A 26,896-nucleotide genomic window follows, 5' to 3' on the forward strand; every position below is an offset into this window, starting at 1 on the left:
ACCGTCTTAGGCACTGGTCTGCCAGATTAATTCTCTTAATTAACTTTCTTTACAAATGACAATTTGTTTGATTTGTAGACATAGTGACTGCTTTCAGAGCTACACACACTGCCAATATTAGACCAAAGAAGTACAACCCAACAACTTCAGGAGAAAGAAGTTCCCTGCGTTATCACCCGCCAATGAAATCTATGTTACTGATCAATGATAACACTTTGTTGCATATTATTATCGATTGAGGATATAAAAGATTGTGACATACCTAGCTGCCAAAAAATCAGTGTTTTCTATACGAATTTGACTAAAAATGTAGTTTTATACCTTATTTGTAATTTCATAAGAAAATTTAGTTTCGAGTCAAACCGCTACTCTACTGTTGATAACGTCGTATGCGATACAAAAATGATATGAGGAGTCAGGTGACCCCGAAAATGCAGGAGATGAAAAAACACTGAACGTCACATCTATTCGGTACCTCGGCAGTGACATCGTTATCATATCACATTTTACATATATTTCAATTATTTTAATTTGTTATCAACGTATTTCTTTTTGTAAATAATCAATTAGGGACAAGAGTTCGAAGCATCGAGACGTGCCGAGAAGGTAGGGAAATTTTAACGAAGTTTATTATAAAGTTTAGTTTCGATTTAGAAGATTGGATTAGGTTAAAGCGTTAAATAAATAAGCTAAGTTCCGCTTATGTAAAAATAAAGTGTTTATTGTGTCCAAAGTGATTCCGAGCATTTGAAATAAGTCACAATCAATTAATCAATTGATAAAGATTAATTAACATTCGTTTTATTAATAATTTGTTTTATAATGATAATATTCTTTATTGTATATCAGATTTCACATCTATTAAGAGGAATTTTATTATAATAATTAATTACAAATAATAATTTAAATGTATTTTATTAGTAAATATTAATTTATATTTATTATCTTTAAAAGTTCATTGCCCACTCCACTTTACATAACATTAAAATACATCAAAATTTAAATAGGATATCTGAAAGTTATATTATTTTTCCATATTGTTATCAATATTTATTATTTTATTTGAGTTACTAAAATAATCTATAGCGTCCGGAATTATAACCATATATTCCATCATGGGTAAGGAAATGCAATAAAATTTCATATCACGAGTCCCACGCATCTCGTTAATTTTTCAATTTGACTTCTCTCGTAAAAATAATGGTTAACCATACCATAAGGCGTAAACCAAAATCGATTTCACGTTATAATAACCATTGAACGCTACACAAAGGATCGTATCGAAACACTGCTGGGAACGAATTCTACTCCAAGACCAAAGAGTCATGTAATTACTCGTTACAATGGCAATGAATGAAATGGTGCAAAGTCAATTCTTCCTCCTGCAAATTAACAAGAAAAACAATTGCTTAAATAAATTGGAGATACAGAAAAGAATAGAAATTAATAAATTTAAAACAGAAAGTAGGAAAAATAAAAATCAAAGTGTGCAAACGTATTCACCTAAGTGCAAAACTAATTATCTCGCGAGAGTTTTATCTACCATAATTTTGATTATTGATAAAACACATAAAACATTTCCAGAAAAGAATGATACAGACAATGTAACTGTGTTTACAAAGAGATTATGAACGCTCAATTTCGATGATTCATTTTCACATGAAAATGTAAAGGACACAAATTTTTTCGTGGAAGTACGAAGGAAAGAATAATACATATATAGAAGATATAGGAAAAAAGCGGTGAATTTGCGCAACGTCGGACGATGTGCTAAGTTTCGCGGTTGAAGAAGCCTCGGGCGTCCAACCAGCAGAGCCTTGACATTTTCTTCGATTTTTTCTACGTATCGTTCGTCTACAAACCTTTTCTTCGATACATTAGAAAAATAAGCTGTAAGATGGACAGACTCGATTTCAAATGTTACTTTGCATTACGAGCTCGAAGAAAGTGAGGTTAGGATGACATTATAGGATGACGCCGTTTTGAAGAACCAATATCGTAAATTGGAAGAGGAACTATTTTTTAATAAGAAAGATAATGCAATTGTATGAAAAAGATTAATTTATTCATACACACAGGTACGGACATTTTTTATTTTAATTGTGTCTATAGATTGAGATATAAAAAATATAACTTAAAAAAAATAATTACGCATTAGGTCATCGTTTGTATTTTGTAATATAGAAATACACCAGAATATTTCTTTATAAATACAATTTATGAAAAATGAAATGTACATAATGTATAAAAATATGTAAAATATCTAAAGTAGATGAAACAAATCTCAATTCTAGGTCCTATCAATTCATTTGTATTTCTACAAATATATATTCGCAGAAATATTTGCGGTCAAATATGATTTTATCTAATTAAATATTATTGAATGAAGTATAAATATACAATGCACTACTTATATACAATATTCTCACCCAATCTTTAATTTCTATCCAAATTTTTAATTCAAATTTCTATTATTCTCCCATAGTAATCTATAGCAAATCCAAATTCGTCTTATGTAACATAGTATCTCAAAATTTTGAGTGATCCCAAAAATCGTACGAGGGAGGAGAAGATCGAGAAGGAGCCGGCATGCGTGGTGGTAGAGCGAAGATCATAAAAGCTCGTGAGCAAGAGGATTCAGATAGTTTTGGTTTCGGAAGTCGAGACAGCAGGAGCTCGAGATGACCATAACAACGACCGCTCGTTTGTTGATCGCCTGCGGCGTCCTCCGCTTCGCGAGCTGTGAGTACTGTGAACAGTTGGAAAGTTGAGCGGGACGGCACAGGGGCAAGAGAGGGTCTGCCCTCTATGGCCCTTCTCACACGCGATACGTGTATCACGAACTGTGTATTGCGATACACGTTCGTGATACACTTCTAGAAATGAAACATACAGTCTCATTTGTTCGTGTATAGGTTGCCTGTGTCTATCGCCTGTGTTGATCATTCTTTGATCTACCGACTTCGTACGAAAAGTATCGCCAGCGGCGGAGGTACTTGGGATACACGAAACCAGTATCGCTATACTATATGTCACGAAAATCGTCGTGCGAACGCTTCCATTGGTATATACGTAGGGTAAGTGCTCCTATTATCGCCTAGGCCTAGCCCGTAATATCGCTCACCAGTAATATTTTGAGAAAAAATAGTAGGAAAGATTCGGCAACATAAGTTCCATACAAATATATATGTATAAAAAGACGTATTTTATATTTGTACATGAAACACAAATAGTATCTCTTTCGCTTGAGACCTTACCTTTTACTTGAAAACAACTGAAAATTTGGTAGGCGATATTGGGGGCACTTACCCTAGATTCGGTATCTATCTGGAAGGAGGACTATCGCTCACGTATTTTGATATCCGATATTTCCATACGTGGCACTTTTAGCCAATACGCGTGCTTCTCTTTATGATTGTGTTACGTCTATTAGAAATAACCAACCAGACTCGCATTCCTTCCAGAGGGCTTCTTTTCAGCTCTCGTCTATACAAGATCGTATCTTCGAGAAAGCGAACGCCGTTCTCTTCATTTTGCGAAGCAGAATCAGTGACACTTCTTGCGTCTTATAATATATGGTCCTGAAGATACGTGTGCTCATCTGTGATTACTTATGAGAGACTCTTCCTCAGGGAGACTATCTTATTCATGAGAGACTGCAAAATGAAAGATATTATTATTCCTTGTAATTTAAATTATTCAAAATATATCGTTTAACGAAGAATACGTTTTATTTGCAAAAAGAAAGATATTATCACTTGTAATTTGCTCGTTACGATGGAATTAATTAAGAATGGATGACTGATAAAAAAGAAATTGAAATAATAATTAGAAATAACGTTTCTAATTTTCCAATTTTCTAATAAACTATAAAACTTTAATGAATATTATTAATAAATATTATATTAATTTCAGTCAAAGGCCTTCGATTAATTAAATGTTATTTAATTAAATGCGAATACTAAGATGTTAATATACGATGTTCTTATTCAAGCTAGAAGAATATATTCTTAAAACATATAGAGAGATAAATATACAACTTCCAAGTTCAATTGTCACATGATAGAACAGGTATAATTAGCAATTTTGTATTCAGTCAATGGAATCATGTGATAAAACTTACAACATGATAACTATTACAGTGATATCGCTTCAGTAGAGTTTCTTTGTTAATGATCACAGTTATTGCGATAATAGGGATTCCAGAATCAGTGTAAATGCTAGTAATTACAGTAAAGATAAAAGTTAGTAGAGTACTTGTTGCAATGAAGTTTACAGCTCTTTAAAATCTGATCTTCTATAATACTGAATTCTCTAATCCTCGTATTAGATATCTTCTATCATAATGTCCCATAAAACAAGACATCTACAGTAATGCTAATGTTATTAAATGTGTTATCTATAATAATACTATAGATTTACATATAATACAGAATATCCATAAAATATTTCCCATAATACTGATCTAACCGGTTCTTTCAAGAATCCAAGAACCATTGCCTCTTTTATGAATTCAGAATGCATTAAAAGATACTTCAACAGATTCTTCTGGTCATTATGTAGGTTCATAAACAAGTGGAAACAGATGGGGAGAGATATTTTAATGGCTTCAGCTTGTTTGCTCATGTAAATTGTGTCTTGTTGCTTAGGTTCCAAATTATTCCATCGATAAAAATAGTCGTGTTTGTTAAAATTCATTGACTGTCCCGGTAAACCATTCAGCTTTTCATCATCATGTTGCATCACCACGTCACGTTTTGCACGACCATTCTCCCACGATAATTTTCATTATCGCTTTATGATCAAAATCACACCGTTTCTCATTAAGATCCTCACTCGATTGCTAACCTCACTTGTTATTCGTTATTCACGCTACAAAAGAAATCAATTTGTTAATGCCGAAGATTTATCTAAAAGAAAGGAGACTATTAGGTTTTAATTCGCTATTATCGAACACATCAACTGAGAAGTGAAATATTTACAATATACTCTTGCAATATTTTCTACTCGCGTAAACAAATGGAGAGTTACAATAAAGCATCCTATAAATCATAGATTTCCGATTTTGTAATACGTTACGTAAACTGAAGACGACGATCTCGACGCCTGAGGGAAGCTACAGCTTCCGCTAAGCGAAGGAGAGATACTTAATCCTGAACTGGCATTAAGTGGTAATTTAACAGTGTCGTCACGCTATACATTCAGACTTTGATACCTTCCGTGATTTTTACGCGTTTTATATATACACATATATGTAAGGAATTCTAGAAAAAATTCACTTAAGTACTTTCAAGCATATAGTTTGAATTCATAAAATTTATGATTTTCAAAAAGGTTAAACGAGGAGATCCTTTTATTTGCAACTATTTTATATCGCTAACTACTTTTCTAAAATACTTCTCCATAATTGCATAATAATTTTTAAATCCATACCAAACTCTGTATGTAACACGTTTTACGTACGTCTTTTAATAACATCGCATTTACATAACTTTCGCGCGTTATTTCACTTCTTAGTTGTTAGTCAGTGAACTGAGCTGCTTATTTGCAAAATCGGTTAACTTCACAAATCGTAAAATAGAGAAAGTTGATGAAATTATGTAAGAAGCGTCAATTAAATGCTTTTCCATCAAGAAATTTCAAAAATATCAAAAAATAGAAACAACCACTTCGATCTGTGAACGACTTGATTTAATTTCAATTTCAATTTCGGTTAGTATAATTGAATAATATTCGGTGTAAGATGAAGATAGATAGAGAAGTGCGGAGGTCAAATCGCATCCTCGAACTTTCTCCGTTCGAGAATTCGATAGTGAGCGTGAATACATGCGCGGTTCAGGGACCGGTTTCGTCTTCAAGGTGCTGCATTATGCAAGGGGCCAGGGTTTCCCAATCCGAAGGTCCGCGAAAAGAGCTCTGCAGCTATTAACCATTCATTAGCAATCAGCGTCTTCTGCGTTTGTTTAACTTATCAATAAAGAAATAGAATGGTGTTAAGCATAAAAGAGGAAGACATTTTTTAAAAGCTCTTTGAGTATGTAAAACAGGAAAAAGTATATTACAGCAACTGATAATTAAGGTAGTGTGCAATTAGGAATATTTTTCATATTTGATAATAATTAATGAAAGAATTTGGAGAGATTTTATGGGAAACTTGTGTAAACAATTTTTAAATAAATTATGTTAGATATATGAGATAGATATACATATATACATAATCTTATATTGAGATTGACGAGTTTAAGAAGAACTAGACCAGATTTATAGAGAAAAGATTATTAAATTTAGTAAAACTAAATCGAGTGGATAAAAATTGGATGAAAAATTCTTAATATACTGTGACGAGTTACTTTCGTCTTTTAAAAAATGATAAATCATAGAATTTCTTAAAATCTACTTTGAACTGATGTAAAATGAAAACATTCTGAAATATCTATTCCTGGAACATCATCGTCGTGGATCAATTCAGAAATGATGAAGTAAGAGGCAGAGAACCAGTGCAAAATGATTCTGTAACAGAAGGTGAAATAACTCAGACGATTTCATAAAACTCTCATCGAGAAACTCTGTTGTGAAATAATATTGGAACAGGTGTTTGACAAATGTACGTTGAAAAACCTGGATTCTCCTAACAGCTTCATCTTCGCGTTCAATAACAGTTACTTGCAATCTCAAGAGAATCTTCTTCTGTTATACCATGACTGCTTCATTATTTTCCCTGAAATTCAAATTTTCATTATTAATCTATTTCATTATTAAATATATAACATATATGATACATATAATAAATATAATACATATTAAATTATTATTAAGCAATATTATTCATATAAACATATGTTTTAATATTACATAGGCGAACTGGGTCATTTAATATGTTTGGAAATTGCAAAAATATTAACAAATATATATTGCAACATATCCACAGAAACAGTTGTATAGGCTGTTGTAAACAAATTCCAAAAGGGAAACCTAAAAGAACCATATGTTACAATGAACTTATTACTTTTCTGAAGCAAACTGTTTCAAACGTTTTTCAATGTAACAATTCCTCTGGAAGAAAATCGAGGCTGGAATATTTACTGGATCATTGACAACCCAATTTTTCCCACAGAGTATGGAAATAACATGATTCAAGGTTAAATAGAGTTAGCAAGTAAAGAAAGCTGTTTACCTTATTTTCACAGCGGCCAGCGTACACAAAGATAGCTGTCCTGAAAAGAATGGTCGATTTTCTGTGCCATCCCAATGTGACGCTTACATCGAATGCATTGATGGTATCCCTGAACACAAATTATGTCCCGAGGGACTCTTATTCAATCCTAACGTGAGATTCTCCTATCCTTGTGAATATCCTGCTGGCGTGGATTGTGATGGAAGACCTAACCGACGTTAGTATCATGTGACAATAGTCTTTTCAAATTTGATCATTTTTTGTAAATTAACTCTGTAATATTATACTTACATTTTACAGGTATAGAATTTCATTGATGTTATTCACATTAGGAGAATTGTATACTTTAATCATTAAGGATATGCGAAGACAGCATCTAATTCCTTGAAAAATAATTTTATTGACAATTCAATTAAAATAATAAAAATTAATTTTCAGAGACACCACAGCCAACTGAGGACTGTCCTCATCAGTATGGTTTCTTCAAAATCGGAGATCAACACAATTGTGGTAAATTCATGTCCTGTGTAGAGGGGAGAGCACATGTCTTCCATTGTCCCGAAGGGTTGGCCTTCAACTCTGAATCTTATCGTTGCGACTGGCCTGATCAAGTACCAGACTGCGATGTTGAATGTGAGCGGATTTTATATCTCCTCTTCTTTACATCTTTCAAACGTGTTTTTTATCTTCTTTCGTCACATCACGGCGTAAGGAATTTTTTACATATTAAAAGCATCATACAAGAGCAGGATTCCTACAGAAAGTGAAAGATGATGACTTAAACCTAAACACATAATTCTCTTCACATTCTCGAATCCTTATAAATATATACATTTCAATATTAAAGAATTGTAAACATTTACGACATTTGTAAGATATTAGTTTATTTTTAATTTTCATGTTTATCGTTGAAATTTCAGATTAATGAAAAATTTGCCAATTACATTGGGAATAATTATTTTTGTTACTGCAATTGAGATGCATTCTGCAACAGAACAGATACACCAATTATATTTTAAGAGAGTTAGATTATTTTGAAGTAAGTTCAAACAGCATCTTTCATACATCTGTGATGTTGACACTGTTGTCCTTAAGATATCCAAAGGAAAAGATTTTGATGTTATTTTAAATGTCATTAAATATATCTAATTAGGGCGAGAACATTTATACCAATAACCTACATAGTATGGTAGCAAAAAGTGAAATTGTGCTGTTGTGTGATTCGTGACTTCAATTATTCACTACACTATTTAATTGTTAATTACTGTTTTACTATTGTCAATGTAGCATTCTTAGGACTCCGGTGCCCAAATGATCCTAACGATGAAAATCGCCTGTACAAGTTTGAGTTCTACGCCAGTCCTTATGACTGTCAGCGTTATTTCGTGTGTGTGAATGGTCGGCCACGATTGCAGGTTTGCGAAGAAGGAAAGGCTTTCAGCCAGCTGGAAAACACATGTCTTCCCGCGCACAACGTCAGTGGATGGTAAGCGGATTTCTAATAAATTTCCAATAAATCTCAAACGAGAGATGCAATTCTGTCAACACTTCTTCACTCGCCTATTTGACTTATCAGTCCTTCATGTACAAAGGAAATTAAACATTATATAGTCTTATTAGTTATATCAGATAATTAGTGTAGAATTCATAATAGTAACAATAATAATAATAAAAATGATAATTGTTTAATTCTCTAATAAATCTTTTTCACCATTTTGTATTGTTAAATATTAATAATATAACTATTTGTCTACTTTAGTAATTAGGTAAATTTTGTAATTGGAGCTTCTAGGTAATTGATCAACGTATAGAAGTACAATATTCCATTAAAGTCTTTTCTCTATAATTTAATATTACGTAATTCTTCCATAAAATTGTTCATTTTTTGTGAATTTTTATTTAATATACCCTTTTTATTTTCAGTGAACCACTCGGTTTGCCGCATGAGAAAAAGAAAATTCCGTTAATAGGTACAGTTGTAGAGGGAGGATCATAGTGATGACTTTAATGTACGAATGAATGATTTGCAAAGATACGTTCATTTGAGAGTAAAACTATCATGAGTTGCTTTCGAGACCATTTCTCGCAAATGGACACTACGTTGAGAGTGAATATCCGATTTGATTGTGGCCAGCATAGTCGATCTCAACGCAGTGTCCACTTGCAAGATATATCTCGAGAAAATAATACATGCAATTACTATTGTGTGCCACTGTAGAAACTACAAGAAAATGAGTAAAATGTAATAATGTAAATACATGAATCATTGATAAGAAGAACTATTGTAAAAATGATGTGCTTGTATTTAGCACAAAATTGTAGACCAAATAGTTTTCAAATAAAAAGATCTGTTAGGAAAATAACAAACAATGTATACATATGTTCCACTTTATTTCGATTAATTATGAACTTTTACATCGAATATACATATATAAGAGCTTGGACTTGATCTCTAAAATAGAAAGCTGTTGAGACAAAAGATATAAATGTTTTTAAACATGGTATAATCCAATGCAATTACGCATTTGTACTTTTTAACAGATATAGTACTTTTCCATGATTTAATCAGAGAAAATGTTGTATCAGAGACGCTCTCATACATTGAAATATTTTATGTGCCTAAAAAATTCACATATCAAAGTACTAAATCTGTTTATCAAGCCTTCATTTTAAATTCCAGCTACTACACTGATTTACTAATTATGATTCATTCGTAATATTGATATGTTCGTTCAATAATATTTTTTCAACGAATCTTCCTGGTAAAACAATAACAGCGAACAAGAAAGGAAACCAATAATTGACAATGAAATTGACATCGAAAAAATTCCACGTAACCCTCGTTAATCGGAATGTCTCCATACATCTATGTTTAATTATGAACAGTCGAGAACGTGATAACGGATAATGAATTGATTAGATTTGAAATATAGATAGGCAATAAAGCACGTGGAAAATTTTCAACCGATCTTCTCGTATTCGTAAGCTGAATTCACTGCAAGAAATAACAACCCGAATACACACATACAAGTATACACAAGAATAAAAACATACATTTGTTTGCAATTGTACATCATAAATACACACGTCACTGACAATTATTCACATATCCTATGTACAAAGTGATAAACGACAAAGGACTACATCTTGACAGTTAATCCAGACTCATTAGGAACGGATATGGACATCATTCGATTTCAATCCGTTCCATATTAGCAAAGTACAAGACTCAGGAAATCCACGTAACCCTGGTCAAATGAATTCTTTGCTGACACTAGTACTACCAACCTGAACTACTTCCTCAATCTTTTTATCCTGATAAGAATCAGGAGTAATTTTGTCAAGCGCATGTTTTGTATTTTTCACAAAACAATTAGTGGGTGGTAGTTCTAGATAATAATAGATAATGCGATATTCACAGACTAACGGTCGTTCACTTTGCTCGTCGGCTACACGAAAAAATAATTGAAGATGGATATGCAATATATAAAGCTAATACATATGTATATCCAACTTAAATTATTATATATCTACATCCGTTTACAGTCGGGTTCAGCAGATCCTGATGCAGTGTATATAACATCTATAGGTCAAAGGATAGAAGAACACGTATAAAAAAATAAACGTGTGTCTTTAAGTTTAAAATCTCCAGTTTACAATTTTAAAGAATCTGAGATATATTATTATATAAAAGAATAGCTGCTGAAAAGTCTTGAAAAACATTTGTCATTGTTAATTTATTATAAGTATATCCACAGTGCAATGTTAAACGAGGGAAGATTGATTTATTAGCCAATAGTTTCTTATTTTCTAGTCGTACAATAAATATCCACCGACACATATGTATGGAAACACTTATTCTTTTTTATTTTTATAATATACAGCACTAACACAAACATCATGAACATTTATTCTTGCAAAGCGATAAAAAGGACTCATTGGGAACGAACACCCATATAATTCGATTACAGCTTGTCCCACATGAATAACGTACAACTGCAAGGGAATCCGTGCTATTCTGGTAGAACGAATTCTTTGCCAATACGAAAATTACCATTCTGTTATGTCGGAAGGATATATTACGTTTCAATAATAGACAGTCGTAATTTTGTCAAATACACATTTTGCAGTATTCGCAAAACTATTGGTGAATGGCAATTCCAATGAAAATGCATGATAATTCATGGTAGATGAAAATGGATATATTATAAAATATTTAATATTGGGTCACTCAGAAAGTTAATGTATATCGTAATACGTATATTAACGTTAAAAATTGCTACTTATTTTTTATTTTCCTCGCCGGTTTCCATCACTGAAAATTCTACATTATTTGCACGCGACACGAAAAGCGTTTTTTCGAATATAGTTCTCGCGTATTATTATCAAAACGTTCATTCTAATATTTTTAAATTAATCAATACTAATAGTTTGATATTAACACAGAACGAAATACGTATTATAATTGTCAGGTATAAATTTTCTCGTCGTGATTTACTAAAGATTAACATAGAACACGACAGTTAATTCGTTTTTACATTTAAGAATATTATTCTGACGTACCAGCAAATAATTCATCATAAAATTCTTGTAATTATATGATTCTTTGAATTTATTTTTTCCAAATATAAGTTTTCAAATTATATATATAATCGAATTAATAATATGTATATCATATAATAATTTGGTTGGATTACATTAAGTTTTGTTAGTTTTATAGTTAATTTCTTATTCGATAAACGTTGTTGGAGCTTGGTTGAGATGTGCTACTCCACTCATCGTATTCATCAGACATGACACTCTCAGATTTTCACCTATACAGATCATTACAAAATTCCCTTAGTGGTAAAAGCTTTACCTCTTTGGTCGACGTAAAAAATCATATTGAAAAGTTCTCCGCCGAAAAACCTGAAAAGTCCTGGAACAATGGAATATTCAAATTGCGTGAAAGATAGAGAAAAGTTGTGGAACAAAATGGCACCTATATAATTCAATAAATGTATATCCAAATTTAAATGTGCTGCATTTGAATTTTCCTTAAAAGTCGGAACGAACTTTCTGAGCGACATGTACATCTAATTTAAATTATTATAATTTCACGCGCACTTACAGTTGGACTTAATGTAATTTGATGCAGTTCGTAAATCTGGGATATAAGAATTTCTGTAAAGAATAAACGTGTGTGTTTAAGCTTACAGTTAGCAATTTAAAGCAAAATGGCCATAGAAATACTGGCAAGTCATTTATCACTGTTACAGTTCAGCGTTAAATTGTACTAATTACCCTACGGTGATAATACTTGTCAATTAAACTGTTTCGTAAATCACTCTACAGCAAAACTCAATGAAATCCTTTAGAAACCTTTGTATAACAATTATAATGCAAATAGTAACATCCACAAAAATGGAAATTTTGTAAGTCCATCTTCCCTTGTTTTGGCAACTTCATTATAAAAAATATAGAGTAATACAAAAGCAGTAGAAGAAATGCAGATGTTGAATTATTCAAGACTTTTTAGCAGCGTTATGATCAAAACAGTTTTGGCGGACCGTTGATGGATTTACAGTCTTCATACGTTTTATAATAATCGTGTATAGTACACGTTCTTTCACTGAAGAAATTTTCTCATTATTTTTATTGGCTGTTTGCACGCAGAGTCTTAGTAGTAAATTGATTTAAATCTGATTACGGGTTTTATGGGGGCCCATGATGTAAATTGTGTAGCTCGTAGGCGAGATGACAACACTCTGAATCACTCCAACAATGCTGCTCTCGAATTCTATCTGTATTGAGTCCTGTGCAAGGTGTTACTTCTGAAACCTAAAATGAAATCCAGTCTTAGAACGTAGATTTATTAATTCTTAGTTAGCTGAAAGTATGAAAAATACATTAGCTCCATTTAATATACTTTTAAGTATATTATTAAATATTTAATTCATTCATTAATTAATTAGATTTATTTATGCGAATAAATGAACGCTTCAATATCTTTGAAATTTCTACGACATTTTCTGAGCGTAATATATTCGATTTATTATACAATTCTAAAAATCTACTTTATAAAATTGCTTTTTACACTTGATCGTGTGAATCACGTAGATGGGTGGAAAAAACTCTGTACTCACGTTCGAGCAAAAGGAAAGTAAAGATTGATCCGTGTATTTACTGTAGAGGGGTGACGTGTGATTCGCCTGTTGATCCTGATTTCCCGGATATGTGCTCTGTCCGTTCCCTGCGATTTCCAAGTAACCTCTGCTACTCGCTAAACTACCTCCTCGCGTACCAATATCTGAGAGAATGAACAGTCACATTCCTTAACGCTTCGATACCCTCTTCAACTCCATTAGAAATATATCAAATATAAAGAATCAGATTAATTTACATTGTAGCTCACGCAATTTTACAAACAGAATACTTTCAATGTTGACACAAACAAATATAGAATGGCAAATAAAATTGTTTAAAAAGAGTTTGAGAATTTACGATTATTCTCCCGTCTAAAACTCATTTTTTGGACATTCTTTCCACTTCAGGATGAAAAATATTAAAGATCTACAAGCAAGAGAGCAACTATTCTGTACAAATGCAGAGATTCGCTGTTTCTACTGAACCATAAATCAAAGAAAATGAAAAAAAAAAAATAAATAAATGGGAAGAGAAACTGAATCATCATCATTCACGACAAATTATAGCAAATGACTGGTGAAGGTCTTGAGCACTGGAATATTAATAACCAGAAAAGAATATCGAGTTGACTACTAATGATTCTTATTAATGATTCTCGTTTTAATCACCAACAACCTATTTCTCAAGGTATTATAATTTAATACGGACTGATATCTGCCAAAAATAATGAAATAATGATCAACTAGTCCATAATATCAGAACAAATGATCCGATCACGCATACCAATTTTTAATGTTGATAGAAATCTTTCGTCAAATTAAAATGCATTAATTGATTAGAACATAACACAGAAACATGCAGACTGGTGAAGATATGAAAATGAAATGTCAAAGACGGTGTTGAAAATGTAACAGCCAGCGGTATCGAGATAGCATTGAAGGCGTGCGTGAGAGAACGAAGGATTTGATAGGATAGAGAGGACACCTTGTGTACTCGCCATCGAGTGGGTTGAGCGTCGAACTGTCCTGTCGTGAAGAAAACAGAGCCAAGGTTCTTTCCACCAACGTGGCCGCTTTGACTGTCTACCAAGTTTCGATGCATTGCAGCTGCATATGCTGTTAGAGTGGGTGGATGGTCTTGAGTTCCACCTAGTGCGAAAACGAGGCAATTTCTGGCTCCTGATCGCCTTGGTTACCTCGGTTCGCACCTCACCGTTCAGGAAACAATACAAAACAGCCACGAAAAAACCCTATTACCAAAAAAAGAACAAGAAATTTAATTAAGAGCCATAATTATAACGTTGTAATGAACAACTGACGAGGATGGAACTTTAAGCCACAATGGAATGGAAAGCGCAGAGAGAATTGGACGTTGCAGATGAAGATATTATAAAATAGCGAAGTCGAAGAAAAGTGTAGAGACTGTCTAAGTCATATACCTGAAAAGAAGCGAACAGTTGGTCGCAGAAGAGCCACACAACTTCAACAGTCTCATCTACACCAATACTATAAGACATGCCTAAGAAAACCGTATAATGTACTCCGAAGAGTGGCACCAGGACCAATGTACTTTTCGCCCACCTTCTGCAAAGTAATTCAGAGTCTTTAACACGCGAAGAACAATCTACACTCAAAGAGAATTGAAGCTACTCATTTTCTGGAACGAGGTAGCTTGTAGGAGTTCTCAGACAACTAGGTTGTGTAAACAGACGTATAACTCAAAGGATTTATCGGAAATTAGGTGGCGAAACTTACTTGTATCTTTGCGTCTCCTCCGATACTGTGGACTTGAGCTTCAACAGGAGCACTCTAACGATATTGACGAACAGCCCAAAATTGATCTGTGGAATTTGAAACCGGTAGTTCTCATATTCAAGTCTATCGAAGTGATCAAAAAGTTTTAATGTGGAAAAAGTTATGAACACTTTTCCCAAGTTGCGACAAGGAGAGTGAGACAAAGTTGAACAACTTGAGTAGAATATAGAAGATACACGATTATCTTGGAAAATTCCTTATATAGCCTTACGTAACTTACCAGAATCGACAGCATAGTAGGAACTCGAATGAGGAGGAAGAGGTTGGAATTTTCATGAGTGGTCCAGCAATACTTGTTATCAAGAGTCACTCTCGCCACTATCCAGCACGATACGAATACAGCTGGCAGACCTGAGAGTACAGGCACGTAGAGAAACTAACTTTGCTACTTTACATGATAATTTCACTAAAGTAGTTTAGGAAACTCTAAACAACAACATAAGACAACACGAACAACAAGTTCACATCGCCACTGCTATCTTTCATGATGCAAATTCTTCCAAAATTGATATTTCTTACCACATTAATATCAAAAAAAAAGAAAGAAAAAAGGGAAGAACAAAGACAGAACTATGAATTAACTATATCATATGAATGAATAATATACTTGATAAGATTTAGAGAAGCTCAGAATTTTCAAGGAATTACTACATTAGTCAGAAAATAGCTATTGAGAGATGCTCACCCCATCCGAGGCAAACGTAGCCAATGATGCTTGAGTTTATATCGGTGAAGAGTGCTAGAAAGACTAAGTTGTGTAAGTAGAGACCCTCCATTAATATCCAAAAGTAGTTTGCAAGGATGAAGTATTGCCAGAAGCTGGTGAACACCTTGCACAGCCAGCTGTTTTCTTTCTCGTCCACTAGCCAATATGTGTTTCCATTTTTTATCATAACATCTGAGGCTAAGGCGATTCCAGAGACGAACAGTATGTCCTTCATCAGTGCCATAAACGCGCGGAGCATGAACGAGGCGAACAAATGCATGTGCAGCATATTCCGGGGGCACCTCAATTTCCTACGTCCAATTTGGGATAAACTTAAAGTAATGATTCGGGATTTTAAAGATCAGATATTGAAACATGTTAGCTAATAAAATTAACAAGTTGTTCCATGTATTTGTATTTCTAATTTTTCTTGCATGGAATTATAAACAAAATTATTATTATAAATAACAAGCATTAAAAGCGTCTGGTGCACGCAGATGATAGGAGAATTGTTGAATAAGAAAAAAGAAGATCCGCCATCAAAAAAATATAATTTCTCTCTGACTAAATTCTCTTCTCTACTTGATGAAATTGCGACGGTCGGATTACTCGTATTTCGATTTACCCCCAAGAAATAAAATTAATTCAACGTTATACTTTGAAACGTACAATTTGTGAATTAATATATGGAAGTCAATAATTGTAGGTATTAGTACAAACTCATGCGACAACCTAATATAGTCAAAATGGAGGATTAGAAAAATTGAAATATTATAGGCTCTAACTCTAAATAATAAAAATACCTTTTGCTATAAGCTACTTATTAAAAATTGAAAAACAGGAATAAAAAGTAATATCCCTGAGCTGATACTTACTTGATCACAACCAAAATTAAGAAAGCTATCACCAAAGTGAAGAGAGAGACGGTATACCCGACTTTCGAGATGGTCTTTACTATCGGGAAAAATTTCTGAAACATAAGTTACTGTTAATTAGAACATTTATTAAATCTTGCAAAGGTAATTGGAGACATTATGAAGCACAGGGGAAATCAGTCTGCGTGAATGTGATCGATAAACCGCAGGTTTCAATCAAAGAGAGGCCACCGATATGGTGCACATGCTAATTTTGTTGCGAGAGCAAATTGGCCATGATACAATATTCTGTTTCCCCATTTTTCACAAAAGATTGTAACACTATCGAATTAATTACACATAATGAGACTTCACGTCGTGCTAAGCAATTCTGAGAATTGCAACAAGAACGCAATAAATAGTCTCTAATCATCGACTGCCTTTTGAAAAATGTTTGACCTCATTCGCGTAATTCCCATCGATTTCTATCTCCTCTGAACGAGTTTCTGACATTTCTGTTCCTTTTTCCACAGATTAACTTTTTTTTCTCATGATCAATGAAGTCTTGAAGCTTCAAAGTCGTCAAGGTTCCAAGATGATAACAAAAAAACTCAGAATCTGGTTCCATGGTAGTATTATTATTATATTTCCTAACGACCCATTCAATTAAATATGCTATCTGTGGATTCATTCTGGATGGTTTCTTATTAATGTCACTGATAAATTTAATAGTATTCACAAGCATTTACTTTAATAAGAGTGCCGTTGTTCTTTTGACCACCGGGCAGTGCCATTACAACAGTCACCAATGAATTTCTGTAGCATTGACTGTAGTTGCTCCAAGTACTATTGGTACTACTATTCCAAAACCACTGGCCATCTAACATGCATTCTTTGGATGCATTCGCCTGGAAATTCAAATATATTCATTAGAACAGAATGAAGTGAAGTACAAGTGAAACACATCATGAAAATTGGAATCGTTCAAATTCATTATTAAAGTGTTAATCTAGATTTTCTAGTAATTTCAAATTGTTGTGACTTCTAATGATTCAATAATAGCAATACGACAATGTAATAGTCAACATTTTAGTAATGTTTTCATTAGAAATTGCAGGAATTGCAATTTTAATTATGATAATTACCTGGACATCAAACCCAGTGATATAAGAAGGACAGGGCAGGATGGCCATCTCCCCAGGTGCCGTTGATTGCCAGCACAATATCCCATCCCAAACTTCCGGGCACCAGCCTGCACACCATGACATTCTTTATGTTTTTTGTTTTCATTTTTTACACGGCAGGGAAGCAATATATCACACTATGGTATCGCGTGTGCACGAAAGAAAAAAAGCTGACCGCGTGGTTTTCATTTGATATCACTCATGGGAAGGTATTGGATTAAGGAGCTTTTTATCATCATCCTACATTTACTCGGCTTTCAAAAGTTCGTTCAATTTTGCTCTGATTTCGAAAACTCTTCATTTCGCCGAAACGTGACTCTGCTCTTTAATTTTCGTCAGAGGTAAAAGCTTTCAATTTTAAAGCGATTCCTGTTACACATTTTATATAAAATTCTCTACAAATATTTTAAACAGCTTTATAAATATATTTTATAATTAATCGTCTAGTGAAATGGTGTAATTATAATTGCGTGATTAAGGTCCAATCAAATATTTATAATTTACCCCTTAATTAAAATGTGCAACAATATAATTTCCCTGAAAATATTGTTGGATATGCTAAAGATCGAGATCTGTAGAATTTTTACAAAGGCTCTTTGTCAAATATCTTGAATTTATTTCTTCATAAATATCTTCTAATTAAAATTTCGTAGCAACGAAATCTGAATAGATATCGTTAATTAAATTAGGAATTGAGTTTCTTAGAATTTCTTTCTGAGAATTTAAGAGAGAAGTTTTAATTTGTTTCTTGATAAACAAAATTCCATTGGTACGAGCCAGTGATATCATGGATAAAAATAATTTTTCAATGAAAACGGTTGTCGAAACGAACCGGGATTTGCCCGCTGTATTTTTCGTTGAATAATGGATACTTTGATATATCGTGCCGAGACATTGTGACAACTGAACGATCTTGTCTGTTTTTTTATTCAATGAATTCTCTTGTGATCATGCGCGACGTCAAGCGAGTATTCCGCTTTTACATCCAATATTGTCGTATTTTAATTTTACATATTTCCATTATCTCCTACTATATAGTATTATTACTCTAAGTACAGCATTATGAGATATTGAACGAAATGGAACTAGAGAACTGATGCAAACAACATTTTTTATCACGTCAATCGATAACGCAGTCAACAAGTTCATTGTGTTTGCCTTTTCTAGAATAAACATCCTTCTGAGCAATTTTCTAAAAAATCACAAAAGGAAGAAAACGCTACTGTATACGAGTAACAGTTTAATGAAATAAAATAGTAAAGACGAAACGAAATTCCGTGTTTGCTCTTGCTGGAACAAAGTAAACTTTCCAAACCTGCTTCGATGAATCCAGCGTTTTTACAATTAATGTTAAATTAATGTAGAATGAAATTAATAAAATGTGCAGGACGACTAAAACTGTAATTTCGCCAAAGTAGAAGCAGAGGAATTCGCAACTTTGACTTTTCGTGACTTGTAAAAAGCGATATTGCATTTCTGACTCATCTGTTTCCTGAGGCACGCGTGGCCCACTTCCGGTACACGCCCGGCGAAGCCACTGAATCGAAATTCTCCATGAGTTGTTATCACCCCATCGACAGCCTTGTAAATTATCTCGACGTCAAGATTGATTTATCGGGCTCGAAGTTTTCGAAAAAAGGGAAAGAAGGAGGAGCTGGAAACCGGAGTTAAAAGCAATACTTGCAATCCTGCTGGTATAAAATTTCACGAGTCGAAGGAAATTAACGCAACTGACATTTCAACGTTATCGATCATTCTAGTACTTTGAAATTAATCGACAAAAATCATCTGAATGTGCCAAATTTTACGCCTTGTATGATTTGGGGAAAATATGATATAAACGAAATTTGTTTAATCTTCAACAACTTTTTAAAGAAAAAGTATAGCTTCCTTTTTCAGTAAGCTTCTTAATTTTCTTTTTTCACATTTGTTGCAAAGGAAATTCGATATTTGCAGCTAAAATTTGTAATTATTGTATTGCTATGTAAAGTAAGAGAAAGTATAGGGAAAGAAGTTACACAATTCTTTTATGCAATTTTTATGAAATTGCTTTAAAGATGTTAAAAGTCATCTGATATTTCCTTTCATATCTTTTGTTTGATAAAACAATGTCAAGCGATAATTAAAATGGAAATTAATTCGTGATAGGCGTTTACTATATTGCTTTTTAATAGGCAGATCTGAAAAGGCTCGTTAACGGAATAGCTTTGTCACGAATCGATTTTTCATTAAGCGATTAGTATCAATATCAATATATGCTTCCTGTCACACGATGCCTCGTAATTTAATTATTATATCAGTCTGGTCGGTTCCTTTTCTTTCAATCCATTATCTGCTCGCGTTCTTTTACTTCTACGAAGCTTGTTTTATTCAAGGACGAAGACATCCCCGTTAATTAATTAAACGGTCCACGCAGTTCTCCGTTTGAATTAAAATGTAAAACATGATCAGCTGATAACTGTAAGAAAGAAATTCCAATCCAATTAATATATTTTATTAGAATATATTATGTATCATATATATAACATATATTATATATTAAATGAAGATATGTCTCTCACTACTCTGAACAAATTGCTCTACTCTTCATTGCACTCTGTATGAATATAATCTTCTTAAATATTCCTTAATGTCCACTTTTATAATTTGTGCTTACTGTTGCTCTTCATTGCACTCTGTATGAATATAATCTTTTTAAATATTCCTTAATGTCCACTTTTATAATTTGTGCTTGCTGTTTTTATTTTTGTATATCTTTGATCTAAGTTAACAAGAACGTTCAATTGTACTATTTCTTCTTGTCTATAACATAGCAACATGCTGCATAAAAATGAAGAAGAAATGAAACAGTAATATTTTCCATACGCTTTTTCATAAAATGTACTTTTCTTCAAAATTTACTAATTTGTAGATGTTTTGTCAATTGGAAATTATCACTCAATTTGATACGACTCAAAATATACTTTGTTCTGCTATATTACATATTAGATTCTTGTCTCTTCAACAAAGATATCGTGATTATTACAATCTTAAAAATAAGTCGATCCTATCGAACAAATTATGAAATAAAATCTATAGCTTCGATTGATTCGTTAACAATCTTTAATCCTGTGGCAACTAATCAACCATTATTGACCCGTGAAAGAGTATCATGTGCTGAATGAAGTCAATTTAATGCAGTTAAATCCATCAATTTTCTTCAAATGTGTGAATGTAAAAACCGAAGTTTAATGATTACAGGAAACGTTGAAAAAAGGAACAAAGAAGAGAAATAATTTTCTAGCAACAAATACTATTTTTGCCCGCATCTGGGAGTGCGATAGCCATAATTGGATGAGGCAGCAAAGCCCTCGACCGACACGAAAATCGTGATTTGAATCCCAGCTCTGTTTTCCATTTCCTCGGCCGCTTTTTCCTCGCTAAATTTTCCCCCGGCAGCGGGAAACGACCCATGAATTTCCCAAATCCTTTTACGATTCGAAAGGCATTTAAATTCTCAACATTTTTCACCAGCCTGTTCTCTCGAATTACACGCGGCACTAAAGCGTGTGGGACAAATAGCCAGACTAGCACTAGAGAGCCGGTTGGTTTCGTATTAAATTTCCACTTCTAGCGCGTCTGTCGCGTTTCATAAATTTCTCGTTACAAACGGGTCATGGGAAATTCATGGAATGATCGTGAAATCCCTTAGCTCAAAGCTGATGGAGCAATATATTTGTGTGTATTACTCACGCTGAATGATTAATTACAGAATTGGCGCTGGTACATTCATTACCCAAACACGAAATTCAATGTTATCTCCAGATGTTTAACAATTTCCATGTATTTAACATTCGAATGTTAAAGGTAGCGTTATCGATAGGAAAATACTTTTCACGTTAGATGAAGGAAAAATTCCAAAAATTTTCGCGAGGAAGAAGATTGGAAGAAAAAGATGGCGTGAAGTTATGTTAGTCACTGTTATTTCTTGTACGTAGCTCTTGTCTTCCTATTTTACATCTTCCTTTTATCTCATCTTCCTCGTTGGTCGTACTATATCTACGCTTTCATTCAAACTCCTATCACATGCCTACAGACTAGTAGCGTGCTATTGTATTTGTGAGATTAATCAGATGGATCACACTGAGAGATAAGGAATGCACGGAAATAGTAAGAGCAACAACCGAAAAATGCGGGAACTGGTAAACTTCATAAAGGGAAGCATAAAGCTTTTCGCATGGACAGATAGACAAAGCAAAGCAACGCGAAGAGAAACGAAATTCCAAAGACTGACGTAGATATATGTATGGCAATCTATATAACAGCTTAAGATGTAGATATACTTAGAGGATTAAGATTTGGCTTTAAGGAATGAACTAAGAGTGCTCTTAGAAGATTGACAATATTGTTAAGAAATACTGATGATATTGTATTCAAGATACATATTGATGTTTCCAGTTGAGCATCTTGAAATATTGACAATAAATGTTGAGAATATATATTAATCATCCATAATGGTTATTCGCGATCCAAACTTTGTAAGTAAGGAAATTAGCTCTAATAGTATAATTTTTCAAATTTATCTAATAGTAGTTATGATGTCTGCTTTAAATTAAATAATATTTCATCGCAGGAGGAAAGATCGAATGAAGATATTACATTATAATTTTAATTAAACTGCATCAGAGCGCATCGAATATCCAAAGATATCTAGGGGATTTCCCATGGAAATGGAGAATGGCTTTAGAGGAGTAACGTCAGCTGCCAAACGTAGCTACACTTCCGTAACTGCCGATGGTCTAATTCGACGAAATAACTCGAATTAAGCCGTACCAAACCCCTTGGCTATGAGCTTAATCGACATCGAAGTCGTTGAAACTCTCGACCTTCCAGTTCCTGTTGATTATTTTAGAACGTCATTCATATTTTTGGCATTATGCATTATGCACAGCATTCAATATTTATTTATAACTACAATAAGTATTAATTCAGATTTATTTTCTTCTTTTAAGGAAATCTTTTAAAATTACTAAACACATAATCGACATAGGGAGAGACGTAGATCTCTAACAGCGTTGCAATTGAAAAATGTGTGCTATTGTATGAAGTATGTTTTATTAAGTTTTGTTAAAACAATTTCGGGAGCCTTTGTATAGTCTTCAAGTTTTATTTGATAAAATGCATGCGCTATCACTAGCAGAATAAGAAGGAAAAAAGGAGAAAAAACACTTACCATACGATGAAACATTGCCCTTATGGCACTGGTCAGCTTTCATTTTCAGGATTCGCTTCTGATCGCTGATGCTCACAGGTTTGTTAAAGTCTACGTTCTCCTGAAAACAAAGATGAAACATTTTTTAAGACTGCTTCGTTTCTACCTAACTTGCAAGATCTTTCTAAAAAGCATTAGGAATGAAGTTCTAAGAAGATAAACATGAGAAACTTGTTTTTATGAATTTACCCAATTTTAATGGTATTTGATACGAAGATAAGGGAAAATATGATAATTCAGATACTAATATCACATTATAACTAAAAAGCCATATTTCAATATAAAGTAATTTAGAATGAAAAGAACCATAAGTATTGTAGAAGCAAACATATAATTGGAAAAACAAACAATATTTTAGTATTCTCGGTATTTTGATATTACCACAAGAAATACTTCTAAAATTATGGAAAAAGTGAATTTAATTAAAAACATTGATCCGTTTGAAAGTTTATTAATTAATGGAATACAGTATTTTAAAACTAATCCTTCATAAAAATATGACTTTTCGTTTTCTTTTGCCATAGTCTACAAATCCTTTTGTTTCTTAAAACAAAAGTGAAATTGGAAGACCATAAAAACTAAAAGAGTATAACAGGGTTAAACTAACCAGAATTTGGAATTATTTCTGGACTAGGAAATCCCTTACGTTTGCTTGCACTATGATCTGTGTATTAATCTTTGAAAATAAACCAACAGATCCCCGCCCACTATCCGTTTCCATTGCAACAAACCAGCCCTATTCTCTCATCCAATTACTATCAGACATCAAACCTGGCTTATAATAGTTCTAGAGAGTACAGTGACAAGTGCACCGGTGATCAAGACAACGAGATCCAAATAAATTCAAAGACCAGGTTCTTTCATCTTTTACGGCTGCCATTGAGAACAGAACGTGATATTTTTTGTTAATGCATCGTGTGTTTGGTCACAATGGACCACCGACCAAGTTACAATGATCAACGGATTTTTCCAATAAGTTTAATACCTTCATTTGAAAGCGCTCTTAACAATTCGTTAAGCTGACTTTGTATTATTTTTACATGCAAAATTCATTTTCTGTATTGTGCTCAATAAAATCTGTGACAACATTTAACAATAAATTTAATATCCTTTATAAAATGAAATTAAATGAAATACCAGTAAAATTGTATAAAATGTAAATGTTATCCTATGTATCATAAGAGTATTTGTGTATTTTATACATATGAAATTTATATTTATAGTATCATACATTTCTCAATATAATTATCATTCCACTCATACAGTGATAACTAGACTGCGGATTTTTATGCATTTAAGGGGAATCTGAAAGTGCAGGAATGCATCTGATGTATGAAAGAAATATATAAAATATCCAAAGTATAAAGTAAAGTATAAATATGTATATCATGTTCATATGACCTACATGCATTTATTTACAGAGGAAGTAATCGCATCAGATTATGCCCCACTCAAAATCATAAAAATCTTGTCCGAATATGTTTTTTATACAGCAACTAGTTTACCAATAATTCACATGTATAAGTTAAAATCGGTCAGCTTATACATCAACATACATACATACATACATACATACATACATACATACATACATACATACATACATACATACATACATACATACATAGTATATCCTAGAGAAAACAAGACTTGTACATCCGATTATTTTTGTTCTACAACATGCCAGTTAATCTTAAAATATACATCAGCTGGATCATCGAACCATAGAATGCTATACTAGGATTCAGAAATCCAGCGGAAGCTTATCTAACAAGGTTCACGTGTTCGAAAGGGAAGCTTATCTCACGGATGAAACAACAGAAACGAGTTTTCCAAGTTTGTAGAAATATTTGGTGAGCAAACGACGGGTGTCGACGATATTTCCCATGCAAATGCGGAGGGTAACATATGTACATATATTTCAACATCTCGTAAGAAAATCGCCTGCAGCGTGCAATTCTTCTAGTTGCAATTGGAAAATCCTGGAAATTCAGTGGATGCCAGTAGCTCGTACGTTGCTCGACTGTGAAATGCCGGAGGAAGCTGACTTCACAATTTTTTCCATTACTCGCATTCACTCGCTGCTATTTTCCACACCCTTTCTCCGAAATAGAATTATAGTTACTTACTCGTAAATCGTTTTATCAAAGTATAAAAAATACAGAAATACGATTTGTAGAAGGTTGTATAAAAGCATAAATATATATAACATTGTTGAATGACAACTTATGCGCATATTATTTTGTCAAGGAAGAGAAATGATATGAATATGAATTTCATATGATGATATGATATGAATTTGAAAACAAGGCAATTCGTAATTGTCCATTGAAATTCATAAAATGTATAGGATTTAGTTGGAAGAAGGAAAAGATTTCTTCCTCTCAACACACTACTTCATTACTTCTTTTTCATCTTCTCAATGTCAAATCCCGAGATGTGAATACATAAAGACACAACAATCGTCTCGTCAAAATTGTCTGCAATTGAATTAAAATAATGGAATGACGCTTCGTGTTCATAACAGCGAATGTGATAATCAGAACGTAAAAATAACATTCGATAAGATAATTTGATTGGAAAAAATTGTAAACACAATGTGTGCAACTATGTACAAAATTCTATATGAGATGGAATGTACATAAATTAAAGTAAATATAGGATTGGCTGCATGAAAAACAAGAGCGATATGAGCAACGTGGAATTTTTATGAAATATCGTATTTTTCCCACATGATGAAAGCTTATTTCATTGATTAAAAAAATATAACGCAATTTGTTCCTGGACAAACGAGTTCTTGCGGTTTTCGTTAGCTCGTTTCACGATAGGAACGAAAATGAGGATTAGTCTGCCTTCCCGATAATATGTGTATTTTTCAATCGATGGAGATGTCCACTAAGTCCCAAATGGCAGTTTCCGTTTTCCTGAGCAATTGTAATTACGGTGTGCAATTCCTTGGTGACAAATAGCTTTCTCAAAAGAAGAAAAATAAGGTTTTGAAAGGGATTAGTCGTTGGCTTCTGTTTTCAGTGTTCCGTACTAAAATATTTATATTAAAGCTATAACGATCTTCCTTCACATTGTAGAAGAATGTTCTTATACTTCAGATAATAAGTCCAAAAATAACAACCACGCAGGATAAAAATAAATTACTTTAATATCAGAGTTCACAGTTTTGATATAATACCAGAGCACAATTTTTACTTCGGATAAGAGAATGTTTATAGAACGAAGACGTGTGTGTTTCAAACTTGACAGATAATAACATTGTGGAATAAGAAAGAAATAAATTTAACAGCAGAGTCCAGAAAAATACCAAAGATCCCTGCATTGTTCTGTTTGAAAAAAGGAAACTGCAAAATTTAATGCAAACAATATTGAGAAGTTCAATACACACCCTATCCAATTTCTGTTTAAACCGCATTTACAATGATATAAATCTGCATAAAAATCCATTTCTACAGTCTATCGATCATTTTTAAAGAGTGAAAATTCTATATGACATACATAAGGTAAATTTAATATGAGAATTCCAAACAATATATCGACGAATGTATATTTGAATAGAGAGGTAGTATAAAGGGACTTGATTTTCAGGAGAAAATTCAAGCACCGTGATTGTTTTATTCCCAAGTACAGAGAGAAAACAGAAGATGAATGAGTAACCTCTGTGACAAAGGGATTATTGATATTTACAGAGGATTTATATCGAAACAAGAAGGGATTCGTGACTATCGAGAAAGTTTCGTTTCCATACTGTTCCTTCTATTTCTGGCTTTTCTTTCGG

At 33.0% G+C, this 26,896-nt stretch overlaps 2 protein-coding genes across 6 annotated transcripts in view; one reads left to right on the forward strand and one right to left on the reverse strand.

Annotated features, from left to right (window-relative positions):
- The first annotated feature begins 475 nt into the window (after positions 1 to 475).
- On the forward strand, positions 476 to 9,548 carry LOC100645785 (protein obstructor-E). Its single transcript, XM_048413245.1, has 7 exons — positions 476 to 606; positions 1,585 to 2,078; positions 2,486 to 2,742; positions 7,188 to 7,391; positions 7,613 to 7,807; positions 8,462 to 8,660; positions 9,098 to 9,548. The coding sequence occupies exons 3-7, from the start codon at positions 2,682 to 2,684 to the stop codon at positions 9,168 to 9,170; spliced, it is 732 nt and encodes a 243-aa protein (XP_048269202.1). The 5' UTR covers positions 476 to 606; positions 1,585 to 2,078; positions 2,486 to 2,681; the 3' UTR covers positions 9,171 to 9,548.
- The window catches only part of LOC100645429 (parathyroid hormone/parathyroid hormone-related peptide receptor), a 31,648-nt gene continuing 14,300 nt past the window's right edge, over positions 9,549 to 26,896 (reverse strand). Inside the window, exons 3-13 of one of the 5 annotated variants that reach the window (XM_012319596.3) lie at positions 23,071 to 23,170; positions 17,820 to 17,926; positions 17,424 to 17,582; positions 16,696 to 16,790; positions 15,800 to 16,137; positions 15,335 to 15,465; positions 15,055 to 15,140; positions 14,739 to 14,883; positions 14,285 to 14,549; positions 13,300 to 13,463; positions 9,549 to 12,994 (exon numbers count right to left, since the gene is read on the reverse strand). In XM_012319596.3, coding sequence (XP_012174986.2) covers positions 12,869 to 12,994; positions 13,300 to 13,463; positions 14,285 to 14,549; positions 14,739 to 14,883; positions 15,055 to 15,140; positions 15,335 to 15,465; positions 15,800 to 16,137; positions 16,696 to 16,790; positions 17,424 to 17,582; positions 17,820 to 17,926; positions 23,071 to 23,170 — 1,716 coding nt within the window. In that variant the 3' untranslated portion in view covers positions 9,549 to 12,868. Of the gene's footprint in view, positions 12,995 to 13,299; positions 13,464 to 14,284; positions 14,550 to 14,738; positions 14,884 to 15,054; positions 15,141 to 15,334; positions 15,466 to 15,799; positions 16,153 to 16,695; positions 16,791 to 17,032; positions 17,386 to 17,423; positions 17,583 to 17,819; positions 17,927 to 23,070; positions 23,171 to 26,896 lie in introns of those variants that run through there. The other 4 variants (XM_012319594.3, XM_003403169.4, XM_048413241.1 and 1 more) reach the window with 4 other exon arrangements.

This window comes from Bombus terrestris, chromosome 16 (genome assembly GCF_910591885.1).
Source record: "Bombus terrestris chromosome 16, iyBomTerr1.2, whole genome shotgun sequence".
In the NCBI taxonomy this organism is placed as follows: domain Eukaryota; kingdom Metazoa; phylum Arthropoda; class Insecta; order Hymenoptera; family Apidae; genus Bombus; species Bombus terrestris.